Here is a 13,917-nt window from a genome sequence, read left to right as displayed (position 1 = left end):
GGATTACTGAGGCTAAGCTTGGACTATCTCAGAGCAAGTACCCTCAGAGAGAAAGACCCCGCCTCACATGGCCCAAGATTATTCCCAGATGGTTCCTCAAAGGTGAGCCCTGGGGGAACATCAACCCCATTCCTCTGTTAAACCTGCCAGAGCAGGCAGCCTATTCACACATCACCACACTGAACCCCTCTGACCTTTCACCCTGACCAGGAGGAGCTCTGCCAAGCTCATTTTTTCTACTATACATAGGGGAGCCAGGCTCCTCTGCAGCTATAGAGGTTCAGTAAATAAAGTGGTATTGTTTTCTTACCTGAAGGTGAAAGAGGTGAGGGCACACTCTACCTGAGAGTCACTTTAGCAGTGAAGAGCAAGCATCCCTGTGTCTACAGGGTACCCTGGCTTCTTTGGGAGCTGCCCAGGACTTGGTCAATGGAGAACACACAGGGTGGGCCACACAGGTGGCAGAAGGTGATCTGGGGATTGAGATGTCCTAAGTGGACAGGAGGCCAAGTAACTGCTAGGTGAGGAGCCTGGGAACAAGTCTTCCCCAAGAGGAGGTCAGTTTTTGCTGGGCAAGATCCACCAGACCTGGAATGCCCATCCTAAGACAAGAGCAAGTTACAACCTCAAGGTGCCCAACTCACAGTGCTTGGACACAGTGCAGCATCCCTCCTCTGCACAAAGGTGCATTTGCATTTATGGTGTTTGGTTCTTTTTTTATTTTTTACTTGTAGATGGAAAAATACCTTTATTTTTAATTTATTTTTATGTGGTGCTGAAGATTAAAACCGGCACCTCACACGTGCAAGGCAAGCATTCTACTACTGAGCTTACAACCCCATCCCTGGCTGTTTGGTTCTTTGTTATTTTTTTTATATAACAGCGGAATATATTACAATTCTTATTATACAAATAGAGCACAATTTTTCATATCTCTTGTTGTATACAGAGTATATTTACACCAATTTCTGTCTTCGTACATCTACTTTGGATAATAATGTCCATCATATTCCCCCACCATCTTTAAACATTTCCTGTCTGTCTAAATAACTAGTGTAAACAAAAGGCAATTGTCTTGTTCTTTCCCATGAAGTGCAGTTCGGGTGTAAGCCCCATCTAGGACAACCAAGGGTAGCTGTCCTCAGAACAGGTTTGCCAGCCTGTGGCCGCTCAGAGGTGGCCACTATTGCCGGTTGTCTTTGGTCAGGTTGTGGGCCAGCCAGTTCACTTTGGTCTTCCAGCTCTCCCTCAGGGCTTCATTGAACTTCACCCGGAAGTGCTTCAGCCCCTCCTCCTCCGTCTTCCCCAGTGCCAGAGTGTCCTGGGACAGAATCATCAAAACTGCATCAACATTCAGGGGTCCTGACCCTGCTGCATCTGCAATCCATTCTGCCTCCCTGTACTACTGCCCCCTCGGGTTGTTCAAATTCCTTCCTAAAAGAACTGCAAGCAGATGGTCAGGCGGCCTCACCTTAGCTAAGTGAAGGGCAGGAGAAGCGTTAGGGAATACACCCCCTCCCACTCTGCCTCTCACCAACTGAAAAGACAAGAATGGAAAGTGTCTTGCAAACCTACAAGGGACTTTATCTCATGCATGAAAGACACTGAGGACACATGGGATGACCAAAAAAGATCACAGTTCACCTGCAACGGGGCGGGACTAGGCCCAGGGAGCACACCACTCTGGCCACTTCCCACCATACTGCACTGCTAGGCCTGGGACGGCATGAGGGTTCCCATCTGTGAGGTGAATCTCCTAGGTCCCTGAGCTGTTCAGACAAGATGCACTCTGACCAGGATGAGCTCTGCCAAGCTCATTTTTATACTATATATAGGGGAGGCAGACTCCTCCACAGCTGTAGAGGTTCAGGCAGGCCTTTGGAAGTATGTGGTAGACCCTGGGCTCCAGTCTGGTGTGGCCCTGTGCTGGCATACCTTCAGATACTGGATGTCTTTGGAGGAGCTGAGCTCAGGCAGGCCTGCTGCCCGCATCAGAGCAAAGAGTTGGAGGAAGAGGAGCACATGATGCCTCAGAATGCTGTAGGCCTGTTCACAGTACCCTCGAAACCTGCAGAGGTGGAGGAAATAGGTAAAGCCCTGGGTCCTCCCAGCCACCCCCAGCCCCAAACCAGCAGGGGTTCTGCATCCAACCAGCACCTGCCCCTGAGTGTCTGCCCCTGGTCGTATTATGGGTGTACCCAGATCCTCTAACCAATGCCCCTGTCTGGGCCTGCCTCCTACACCTCCCATGGACCTCCTGTTTGCACTGCCCAACAGTGTACTCTGGGGTTGGGGTGAACCTGCAGATAAGGCAGCACCCCCAGGGTGGAGGCAGGAGTTAGGCTGAGGGCTATGTCCCCATCCCTGCCCCTGTCTGGACACTGTCCCCTCCCTGGGGCCCTGGGCACCCTCACCTTTCAAACTTCTCATTATTACTAGACTTTCCCTGCTGAATCACGTGGACAAAGTCATGGGTGAGGATGAATGGGACTCGCTCACGGTTGATTCCAAACTTGGTCTTGAAATTCCCCAGAAAGTGGCCAAAGTCAATATGAAATAGCTGAGGGGAGGGAAGGGCAGCTATTGAATAGGCTTCACAAAGAGAGTTTCTGGTTATAGGAAGTCAGCAGGACTTGGGGCACTCTTCTGGGAGCTGTGGGCAGGGCAGAGAGACCACTGGGCCAGGCATGTAGGACAAGCTCACTGGGCAGTTGAACACAGTGCCCCTTACCTGCCCATTCTCATGGATCATGATGTTGTCACTGTGCCGGTCACCAATGCCCAGCACATATGTGGCCACACAGTAGCCAGCACAGGAGAGGGTGAACTCCTCAATGGCTCGATCCAGGGCTTCTCTGGGTGGGGAAGATTGAAAACCAGGGATCCTTATATTTTCCCTCCTCTTGAATCTAGCCTTTTATTAATCAAGAAGGAGGGCATTATTCTGGAGCATAGGTCACCATGCCCAGCTTGAAATTGCCCCCTTCTTCCACACAATACCATGCAGAGAAGCCAAGGCCTATGTGTTAGATGAAGAGAGGCTGCATAAAGAGGCACAACTTACAGCCAAGACCCTAGGTATGTAACTGGGCCCTTGGTAGATACTCTGGGCTCAGGCAATATCACAGATGCTAGCCATAGCATCAGCTATTTCAAACCACAGCAGAAACACTCAGCAGAACCCACTCAAGCTACATATTTGTGACTAAATATGGTGGTGGTTTTAATGCTCAAAGAGTTAAGTAGCATAACACAGCCATGAAAAATGGACACACAGGAACAGTGACATCTCTGTCCTGCCCCAAATCAGATGTGGGACAATGCTCAGCTGAGCCAAGCAGCCATGGAAACTGTCACAGGCCTTCCCTCACCTTCCACTCTATCAAGCCTCTCCCAGGAATAAGAAAGCCTACCCAGGGTTCTTGGCCTTGAGCCAGTTGAGCAGGGCATCCTTGTTGAAGGCAGCCATGGCAGCCAGGTTGCTCTGGTTCAGCTGAATGTTGGCAATGGTGTCCGAGTGCTGCACCACCTCAATGAGGCCCATGCAGTCACCAGTGGGAAGGCAGCCATAGGGGGTCATCCTAGTACATGAGAGGAGGCACAAGGAGACACTATGGTTAAGGACATTCTCTGGGGATACTGGACCGGGATCCCCCAGGAAATTGAGGCGCCCAACAAAATCACAGGGGACACTGCTCAAGTTCCTGAGGATTCCAGAAGGGATATGGGGCCCTGGGGAAGGTGCCTCAGAGACACACAACTGGCACCCAAGATGCAGAGCACACATTGGCTGGCCTCATGTTTGCTCTGAAGAGAATGAGTCTACGAGCTTGGAAGAAGGTGGTACTGCTCCCCAAGGGGTGGGAAACCAGGAAATAGGAGCAAGCCCTAGGAGTGGCCTTACCCAAACCCCTCCAGCTGCCCTAACCCTTTTGTGAGAATAGCCCCTCTCACAGTCAACATGGAGGTGTCAGTTTAGACCAGGAACTCCTCCAGAGGCACCGGCTCTGAGGCCAGATAGAGATCCAAACACACAGGTGATGGACAGAGGCCCCACCTTAGGTCCAAGCCCTCCTGCTTCCACAGGGCATCCATGAGCTGGATCATCTGCAGAGTCAGCATGTCCTGGCGGAGGTCTGGAAGGGCAGGAGTTTCTAGTGGGTTATACACCCATGCAAGGCTCAGAGTATCTGAGCTCTGTCTTCTCAGGGAACCCCCCTGGGGCCTTACCACAGAGCAGTATGGGCCTAGGTAAGAAGGCCAAGGCCTCAGCATGTGCCCTGCCCAGCCTGGCTCACCATCCCCATTCTTAAAGATGATGCCAATGCTGTCAGCACTGCCTGCCTCCTCACTGCTGTATATGATCCACAGGGGTTTCATCTTGGAGTCCATGAAGGTGCACCTTTCCACACTGCAGGCAGAGGGCAGTGTTGGCCTCGGCCATTGGGGGCTTAGGGTGGGAGAGGGGGTTTAGGGTGGGGGAGGGGTTTTAGGGTGAAGGAGGGGGCTTAGGGCCTGTCTCCATGTGGGGCTAGGCCTGGGACTCACCAGATTTCTGCAAGCATTGTGCTGGGGTCCAATGGGGACTGCAAGTGTGAAAGGGCCTCTATGTAAGTATCCTGGCGCATGTACAAGTGCATTAGCTCCTTAGTTTGGGGCTTGGTGGTCTTCTGGGAGCTCACTTTCACAAAGTCGCTCAGGGCCTTCAGCTTGCTCAGTGCTTCTGCCTGGTGGGCAGAATGGAGTAGCAGCAGTGCATAAGAGCCTGAGCCAGAACCAGGAGTATGACTGTGAAGGGGCCTGGAAGGGGAGCCTGCCTCAGGCACAGGCACTCTGAGCCTCACCTGTTTCATAAGCACCTTCATGTGGTGGATGCTGCCCCTGAAGTAGGCCTCCATGATGAGGCCAAAACGCAAGGCCACGGACGGCACATGCATCTCAGAGCTAGAGGGAGAAGACGGGGCTGAGAATGGCCAGGAGTGGAACATAGCCCCTCCCCAGCCCAGTAAATATGAGGTCAGCAGGCCAGGAGAGCCTCATCCTCCATGGCCTTTCTAGGTTCCCAAGGAATCAGCGTGCATCCAGCTACCGAAGATGCCAGAAGAGGAAGTGGCCAATCTTTCGGTTGGCCAGAGCCCGGTCCAACAAGAATTGGGTCAGTTCGCAGTCCAGGTAGGACTTGTACTTGAGGACCTGCACCAGCTGCAGCAAGCACTGGAAAAGCTCGTCGTCCCTGTAGGGAAGGAAGGCTGGTTGAGTCTGGGGTTCTGAAACTCAGGAAAGAGGTCTCCAGCTGGCAGGTGACTGGAAAGAGGGTGAGGCCAGCCTAGGCTCATCTCCACACAGCACCCAGTTCCAGGTTGCCAGGGCAAGCTGTCTTAGTGAGGAGCTGGCAGCCCGTGGGCCTCAGTACCCCGCTGGGACTCACGTCAGTTTCTGCAGTGACCTGATGGCAAAGGAGCCCATGTGGCAGTCAGGGAAGCTGAAGTCCAGCAGCTCCAGGGCATTCAGGACAGGAAGCTCAGGCCAGGAGCACAGCAGGAAGAGCATCTGGAGGATGCTTTGCAGTCAGGTGGTGGGTGGCCCACTGCTATCTCTCTACTCCAGCTGTGCCCCTGGTGCCCCTCTCCACCCACCTGTGCCACATCCTGGTGCTTGTTCCACTTGGTCATGAGCAGCAGGTGGGCCAGAGCCTCTGGGAAGTGCTCCTGCACTTCACGCCGCATCTTCCACACCAGGTCCTTCTCATGCTCATACAGCTCTCCTGACCCCCGCTGCTCCAGGATTCCCTGCAGCTGCAGCTGCTAATGGGTGCAGGTAGAGTGAGGCCTCCAGCCCAGCACCTGGCTCCATGCCCCACCAGCACCCCAGCTCACCTCCTCCTTGGTGGTAGGCCCACACTCCCCATGACGTCCCAGCTCCAGGATCTGCAACAAGTATCCCTGCTGTGAGCTCCCCAGGCCTGGGCCAGCACTGGCAGGGCTCCAGGCAGGGGGTCTGAACCTCAGCCCTACTGCACACTGCAGAGCATTCAGTAGCATCTCCAGGCTCAGCCTGCCACAGGCCACTAGCACCTCTCCCATTGGCTATGACAACAAAATGTCATCAGACATCACCAACATCCCCTGGTGGGCCACATAGCTACTGGAAGGCCTCAAATCAGCATGATGACCCAGCCCCCAGAAATGGGCAAAGCCTGGGGTGACCAGGGAACCCCCTCTGAGGAGCTCCAGGAAAGTTCCTTGGTTAGCGCTCAGCTTCCAGGAAGGGCCTCACTGACCTTCTCCAGGGCAGGGTAGTACACAGGGTGAGGGGCCACCTCGGGCAGGCAGATGACCAGGGTGACAGCACTCTCTGTGTTGGGATTGCTATGCACGGTACCCATGGGGTTCAGCAGGTCTCCTTTCTCATCTGAAGGCAGGGACAGATGCAGTTGTAGGGAACCAGTTCTGGATCCCTCACCCTCCAGGAGTCTCTCCCTGCTGGGCCTGGTTCCACCTGGGACAGAGGGCCACATGTAGAGGCAGAGCTCCCCAGTCTTGAGCTGGTCCTTGTAGTCAAACAGCATGAGGTTGGCCCAGGCGATTGGGCAGTCCTGGAGAAGGATACTACAGATCAGAGTGAGCCTCTTCTTGTTCATTTGCAGAATGGAACCAATCTCCAGGCCAACCAGGAGAGAAGACCCAGACTGCAGGGAAGGTCTCCAAGTTAGACCCAGGAGGAGGGGAAGGACCCGCTACCTCTTTCCTGTCAGAGTTTCAGTAATTAAGTCAGCAAGATCCCTTCCTGGCTTCCTGCATCTTCACACCCAGCATCCAGAGACACTTGAGTAAGCCCACCAGACCCATAGCTGGCCCAGGTCAAGGAGCAAGTCACAACCTGGGTCTAGTGATCTGGGGCCCAGCTACACTCTCCCCAGGCAGCCACTAACTCATCATTTCTGTCCCCCTGAGAACACTGTCCTTCCACCAAGGGAGCTGCCTCCAGGACCCCTAAGGACCAGAGGCCTGGGCTAGATCTTTCAAGTCAGGCAAATCATGAGCTATCACTCAGGCAGCACAGGAAGCCAGACTAAGGAGCCAGACTATGGCAGGCAGGGATACTGGGGTCCCCAGGCTCTCCCAGGACCCCTGTCCTCAGGGTGCCTGCCTGTGGGAGCAGGATAGCAAGAGGCCCCAGCAATGGGTTTCACTGGGTGTCTGAGGCCTGGACCTCTCCCAGTCAGCCCAACCCACCACTTTCTTGGACTTTTTCTTGCTGGAGTGTGCCTTCTTGGCCTTCTCCATCACCGCATAGAGTGCAAAGCAGAGCCGGGCCATGCGTGGCAGGTCACAGATGTTGATGTCAAACTCCAGATGCTGCTTCCACGTGGGCTCTGAGCACACGCTCACCTCCAAGCTGGACATCGTCTTGCACAGCATCTCATTGCCATGGAAGAGCCCAGCCTGCACCACCAGCTTGGAAAAGGGTACAGGGCATGGGTGAGGGAGTGAAGGCCCCACCCCATCTAAATTTTCAATCCTCTTCTTAAAGGTCCCCATTTACACAGGGGTCCAAGTCTACTTCTTACATTGAGAGTGGTCCAGCAGAGTGTAGGCTGGCAGCTCAGTGGTACAGGTGTCTTGGGGCATTGGTACCCCAGGCTGTGCTGGGGAAAGCCAGTCTCAGTACACTTGACTCTGTGGGTCAACTCAGAACCTCAGTTTCCTCATCAGGGTTCAGAAGTTCCAGGGTCCCTTCTGCCTCTAACAGCTCTGGCTACCTTCATGCCTAGCGTCTTCTGAGCCCCATGTGGCTCATAAGACTGCCTTACCAGTCTCCAGTGCACCTGTTCCAGTTCCAACCTGCCAGCCCATCCACAGAGCTGCTCCCACCCAATCCTCCCTGACTCCTGCAGACACACCCCCCCTTCACAGATTGTAAAGTAATGCCAAAAAGAGAGACCCAGACAAGACATGCTATGCTTTGTGGACCCAGACAGGCATCACCTCCCAGAAGTGGGACAATAAATCCACCTCTGCAGGTGGTTCTGAGTGCAGAGGAGCAATTAAAGTGCTTTTAGAAGAGACAACAGGGCACTGTTCCCCAAGCCCATGGGGGCTCAGGTTCCATGTGCAGTGTCCCTCAGACTGTGGGCACCGCTGGGGGGGTAACTCCTGGAAGCACCTCAGCCCAGATGCAGCCAGCTTCTATGGTGCCTTACACATCTCTGACTGGGCCTCTTACTTCAATGGGCTGTGCCTGATTCCATAAGCTCCACCAAAGCCAAATACTCTCAAGTTGCTTGGCCCAGGTTTCCATTAATCAGCCTCCCTGGCCTGCTGGCCTTCTCCCCTCCCCTCTTATTGTTTGGATGTGATTCACAGCCAATCCAGGTAGACATAATCAGTAATGTGTCCAGGCGACTTTTGTGTGACACCCTCCCACTCTTCTTTCTCTGTTGCCCCTCCAGGCCACAGCACACGCTGTTTGTGCAAAAAAAAAAACCACCTGTGCCCTCACGTGGTACCCAAGCTCCTACCTTCATCTGCTCATCAGCATTGATTTTGCTGCCCTGGATCAGCTCAATGCAGAAAGGCTGCCCCAGCGACCAAAGGGACACAGAGGAGGGCTAGAGAGGAGAGGAGCAGGGCTTAAATCCCAGCTTATTCCCCTGGATACTGAAAGGCTGGGTAGAGGGGGAGAGGGTCACAACTTTGTGGCAAGGTTCAGAAACTTGTCACCAACACCATCTTTTACCAATCTGACAAACAGGGTCCCCGGGTCCCCAGCCCCCCTGAGACCTGCAGAGAAGTAGGCAATCTGGGATCCCAGTAGCTCAAACAGGACCACCCTGGGTGTCAGCTCAAGGCCCTGACTCTCCAAAAGGACTGCACCATCCAAAGTCCCCTGGATCAACGCCTAGCCCTGGTGCTTCCCAAGAGGCACTAGGATTGGCCAAAAGGAGAGAGGAAGAGAAAGAGGGTAAGAAAGGGAAGGACACCATCTCACCTTCTTCATGGGAGTGGGGGGCCGTTTGGTGTGTGGTTTCTGGACCTGAGGGGCTAGTTTGTTCTGTTCATCCCGCATGGCAAGGATGGAGGAGGAGTGCACCATGGTCAGGTGGGGGGTCATTCCACTGTGCAGACGGCTGCATATGTACTGAGATGAGAGTGTAAGGTTGAACTGTCAATGGGTGGCATATCCATTCCCTGGAACCAAGAGAGACCCACAGTCCGGCTCTCTCACTCCTATGCTGGCCCCTTCTAGAGTGGTAAGGATCCCAGAGTGCAGAGGGCTCCTTGCAGTCCTGACCTTGAACTGACAGAGCAGGTAGCTGCCATAGAGGTACTCATGCCGCCCATTCACCTGCAGCACATAGTCCTCAGGCTGCTCCATTGTGAAGTGCTGGTACACCTTGGCCTTCTTCTGGACGGCACAGGCCATCAGTGCTAGGGGCACATCCTTGGTAGACACCTGGATGGTGAAGCTCTCCTGTGGGGAGGAGGGAAGGTTGGCATGCTGCTCTCAGGACCATGGGCTTCTGGGGAAAAGGGGCAAGGCCATTTGCCTGCCTTTATTGGGTATCCCCAAGTGTGAGCCCCACAAGGGCAGGGCCTGGGTCATTCACTGGAGAAAGTAACAGCAGACACCCAGGAAATACTTGTCCAGTGAACTAAGGGACCAATTCAGCCTTGGTGAGCTTACCTGGTGGGATGCTTGACGACACCCCTTGCATGCCTGCATACCTGGCAAATGCCATTTGATGCCAGTGAGAGAAGGGAAATTTGGGGGCCTGGGGCACTGGAGTGTTTTATCAGTGGAAGGTTGCCATGGGCACAGCAGCCCATGTGCTGCAGCTGGGGCAGCCTCCCTAGGACATGGGCTATGCGCTCACCCTGCTGCCCTCAAATTTGACATTGACCAGCAGGTCTGGGTTGGAGATTTGAGAGGTGTTGCTGTCCCTCCAGCTCCTGGTGGAGGGCTCCAGCTGCAGGGGAAAACTGTATTGCAGCCAGGCCTCCCAGCCCAGCTGCTGCCGGTGGGCAGCCGCCTCCTCGCTGAACTGGCACATCTTAGTGCGGAAGTCATTCACTTCTGGGTCTTGCAGGCAGTCGAACTCGTGGAGGCCTGTAGGGCAGGAGCAGGCTCAGTGCAGGTGCCTGTGGGATCAGCCACCCAGGTGTGCCCTACCTTGCCGAGGCGGGGGATGATATACAAGCCCTACCTTTGCCGATGAGGAGGCTGATCTGTGAGTTGATGAGCTTCTCCATTCGGTCACCCTCGCGGGTCACCAGGCACAGCATGGGCAGGAAGGGCCGGACATCACACAGCCGCTGCTGCTCATCCTCTAGCTCCTGCTGCTCTGCTGTCTGGTTGACACAGGTGAACACATAGGCCTCGGGGTCACTGAGCATGTGGAAGAGGGGCTCATTCTGGGCTTGGTGCCACAGCATCTGGGAGGAATGGTTATGGTCAGCCTTGCTGGCCATGACAACTGCTGGGAGGTAGACAGAGGCCTCTAGTCTGGGGATTTCACTCTGCCTGAGCCACATAGAGGGCAAAGGGAGACCCCAAGCATTGCTTCCTAGGACCCCTTTGGCCTTTGGGACCAACCAGCTAGTCAGCAAGCTTCATGACCCTGTGCTCTGTGAAGGACTTGATGTGTGGAGACTGGGAATTGAGCAGCCACGCCCACCATAGACACATTATCTAGGGCTGCTTTCACCCCACCAAGGCGATGGTGGCCTTGAGCTGTGGCAGAGCTGAACCACTGTGACACATAACACGTAGCCCACAAAGCTTCATATCAGTAAAAAAAATGAAGAATCCAAAACGACAATGAAGTGAGAGATGGGACCCCAGGGACAAGTCTGCTACTGTAGTGTTTAAACTTTAGTCACATTGTTTGAAGTTCTGTAAGCACATCAAGTGAACCATATAATGATGTTTACAGGAACTAGAATATGAACAAGATGTTACTGTGGTCACTCAGAAAAACAAGTCATGAAAGTTCATAATCAGAATTTAGTTAGAATGTGGTTAGAAAACAGGAAATGGCTAAGGTAGTGTCTGTGGCTGTCTTCTATGGCAGGATCACAGGCAGGTCTCTTCCTTCTCATTCTTGTTTTCCAAAATTTTATGGGCCATTATTATTATTGAACTCAGGGACACTCAACTACAGAGCTATACCCTCATCCCTTTTTTGTATTTAGTGACAGGGTCTCACTTAATTTCTTCAAATCTCACTGCATTGTTCAGGCTGGCTTTGAACTTGCAATCCTCCTGACTCAGCCACTGGAACATTTGGGGACACACACAGCTACTTTTGAAGTAGAAATATTTAAGGAAGGATGGAAGGAAGGCAGAGAGAAATCTTCCAGGACATTAAAAAAATCCCTCAAGTGTGGTCCATTGCTTCTATCATTTTTTTCCTGTTCTCAATAATAGCTTTTAAAATTGTGAAATAAATTCTTGCCCCAGGCAGTCCAAGGCATGACCCATTAAACCTGAGTTTGTAAGTGGCACAACCCCATTGAAAGCCACAGGACAGCATCTATCAAAGCAGATGTTCATTGCTTTGACTCAGTAATTCATCCTGAAAGTCATCCAATGAACCTGAGGACCCTTTCCAAGGATGATGGGCACTATGTTGGCAACAGTTTTAAAGACAAATTCCTGCAAGACCCTTATGTGGCTGGGAGCAGACTGTGGTCACTAAAGTGACAGACAGCATAATGTGAGTCAAACTTTCAAAGTTCCATTCCAGCACTGGAGGCTTAAGGGCAACTGAGGCTAGTAGCTGGCCCTCTGGTAACTAGGGAGGGGAACACATTGCCCTGGGGTAAGCTGAATTCGGATAGTAAGTGGAGTTTAACCACACATATTATACAAGTTCTTGACATTGTATATCTTTCAGAATTTACATCTGAGGTTCTCAAGTGTGAGAAACAATGCCTCTGTCTTTCTGAGCTCCCAGGGCTGACAGGAGACCAGGCAGTACCTGCTTGATGGTGCTGAGGTTGGCATTGCAGGACACAGGGAAGCTCAGGTAGATCCCTGTGGGCAGAAGGAAGCCAACCACTACACTCTGATTCTTCTCCTCCTCAGTCCAGAATTCCATGGGGTAGTCAATCCCTGGGGGCATTCTGCTTTATTATTTCTCTGTGGCCACGTGACATGTAAAGGAAGCAAAGGTAGAGAGTCCTTTGAGAATAGTGTTTGGGGGCCTCAGGCAATGTGAGGCTCAGGGCTGAGGGCTTGCAGGTGGGCACATGGTGTTCTTCTCCCACAGGGCCCCCACTTCCCAGGTAGTTGCTGCCCCTACTGCCCCAGATAACTGTCTGCACTCGGCTATCTCTCACCCTGGTGGACACATCTGCCTCCCTCACAGCAGGCCCAGAGCCATTGACCAAATAATTTTCCTCTGGAAATTATGCATCAGGGAGACACTATCATGGCCTCCAGCTGGCAAGGACAGATGGCAGTGTGGCTGGGTATACAACTCAGGATTTGAGAAAGGCCAAAGGCTATGACTGGACAAAATTTGTATTTTTATTTTTTCACTGGGAATTTAAGCCAGGGATACTCTAACACTGAACTACATCCCCCATCCTTTTTATTGATTTTTTTTCCTCCACAGGGATAGAACCCAGGAGAATGTAACTACTGAGCCCATCCCCAGCCTATGTTTGTATTTTATTTAGACACAAGGTCTCCATGAGGTATTTAGGGCCTTGATATGTTTCTGAATCTCTCTTTGAACTTGAAATCCCCGTCTCAGCTTCCCAAGCAATTGGAGTAACAGGTGTGCACCCCAGAGTGTGTGCCCATGTGTGTATTTGTGTATTTGTGTGTGTGTGTGTGTGTGTGTGTGTGTGTGTGTGTAAGTTCTGTTGAGATATATTGATTGAACTGAGCCCCAAACCTGCCCCCACCACATACATAACAAAACATTTCAGAGAAATTTTGTCTTCCATACACTCCACAACCAGGTCAGACCCTCACTTCCCTCACCCCCAGCTTCCCCCTCCAGGTCACCACCATCTGGAATCTGTTTACCTATAGCCTCCATCAGTGTTTTTACTACTAATTTGTATCCACAAAGAAGTCCTAATATTTTTGAATGCCTTAAACCTTCCTAAACTAGTGAATCTTCTGCAACCTGCTTTGGCTACTCAATTTATGTTCCTTAGATCCATCCACGTGGATGAATACATGTAGCAATAGTACATTCATTTTAACTCCTGCAAGGTGTTTCACTGTATAAAGAAAGCACCTCGTATTTTCCCTGATCATGGTGATAAACTGGGAAGGTTTGTTTCTATTTTCCTTAGTTGTTACAAAAAATGCTACAATGTATATTCCTATACCGGGTTCCTAGCCTGCACCTGGGAGCAGAGAGGAGGCTGGTCCAAGAGCAGTATGTGAACCTCATGTTTGGTGTCAAGGAAAAATATACACATTAAAGGGGAAAAGACTGGTAAAATTAAGGTTCAGAATGTATTTTATTTAATCCAATGTATCCAAATTATCATCATGTTGACATAAAATCAACACAGGAAAAAAATACTAGAGATATTCCAACTATTTTTAGTATTGAGCCTTTGAAATCTTTTGTATAGTTTATGCTTATTTCTTTGCCAGATTTTCTTTTTCTTTTTGTTTTCTGCCATTTCCCTTTCAGATTTTAATCAGAAATAACTGGTTTTGGATGGTGGTTTAACTCAGTGTCAGAGCACTTACCTAACATGTTCAAGGCCCTGGGTTCTATCCCCAGCCCAACCCAAACAAATACCACAAGAACTATTTTGTCTACTCAATTTTCACACTATTTGTAGATTAAAAATATTCACCAACCCAAGTTGTCCCAAACAAATAAAGCTTTTCTGATAAAGACCAGGTATCAATTTCTAAATTTCAATTAATGTAAATTAA

At 51.6% G+C, this 13,917-nt stretch overlaps 1 protein-coding gene across 7 annotated transcripts; it reads right to left on the bottom strand.

Annotated features, from left to right (window-relative positions):
- Positions 1 to 1,183: 1,183 nt before the first annotated feature.
- LOC143385879 (phosphatidylinositol 4,5-bisphosphate 3-kinase catalytic subunit delta isoform-like) lies at positions 1,184 to 12,127 on the bottom strand. 7 transcript variants are annotated; one of them, XM_076841350.2, is made up of 22 exons: positions 11,984 to 12,127; positions 10,208 to 10,436; positions 9,878 to 10,110; positions 9,295 to 9,474; positions 8,992 to 9,141; positions 8,522 to 8,611; positions 7,236 to 7,457; positions 6,499 to 6,595; positions 6,281 to 6,411; positions 5,877 to 5,927; positions 5,632 to 5,804; positions 5,429 to 5,554; positions 5,090 to 5,233; positions 4,845 to 4,944; positions 4,549 to 4,727; positions 4,299 to 4,411; positions 4,058 to 4,136; positions 3,414 to 3,581; positions 2,732 to 2,855; positions 2,415 to 2,560; positions 1,936 to 2,068; positions 1,184 to 1,321 (listed from the first exon to the last, which is right to left on the bottom strand). In XM_076841350.2, the coding sequence occupies exons 1-22, from the start codon at positions 12,125 to 12,127 to the stop codon at positions 1,184 to 1,186; spliced, it is 3,150 nt and encodes a 1,049-aa protein (XP_076697465.2). The 7 variants fall into 7 exon arrangements, with proteins under 7 accessions (XP_076697465.2, XP_076697467.2, XP_076697466.2 ...); XM_076841352.2 differs by having other exon boundaries at positions 5,429 to 5,550; positions 5,637 to 5,804; XM_076841351.2 differs by having other exon boundaries at positions 5,632 to 5,801.
- Positions 12,128 to 13,917: the final 1,790 nt, after the last annotated feature.

This window comes from Callospermophilus lateralis, unplaced genomic scaffold (assembly GCF_048772815.1).
Source record: "Callospermophilus lateralis isolate mCalLat2 unplaced genomic scaffold, mCalLat2.hap1 Scaffold_268, whole genome shotgun sequence".
In the NCBI taxonomy this organism is placed as follows: domain Eukaryota; kingdom Metazoa; phylum Chordata; class Mammalia; order Rodentia; family Sciuridae; genus Callospermophilus; species Callospermophilus lateralis.
The sequence above is the reverse complement of the archived record's forward strand: the minus strand, read 5'-3'. Positions and strand labels throughout refer to the sequence as shown.

Excerpts from the sequence above, each read along its gene's own strand:
- LOC143385879 (XM_076841350.2), bottom strand. The coding sequence starts at position 12,127 with ATGCCCCCAGGGATTGACTACCCCATGGAATTCTGGACTGAGGAGGAG. Across the intron at positions 6,412-6,498 it reads CATGTGGCCCTCTGTCCCAG|ATGAGAAAGGAGACCTGCTG; the intron begins GTGGAACCAGGC and ends CCCTGCCTTCAG. Across the intron at positions 5,805-5,876 it reads GGCCTACCACCAAGGAGGAG|CAGCTGCAGCTGCAGGGAAT; the intron begins GTGAGCTGGGGT and ends TGCACCCATTAG.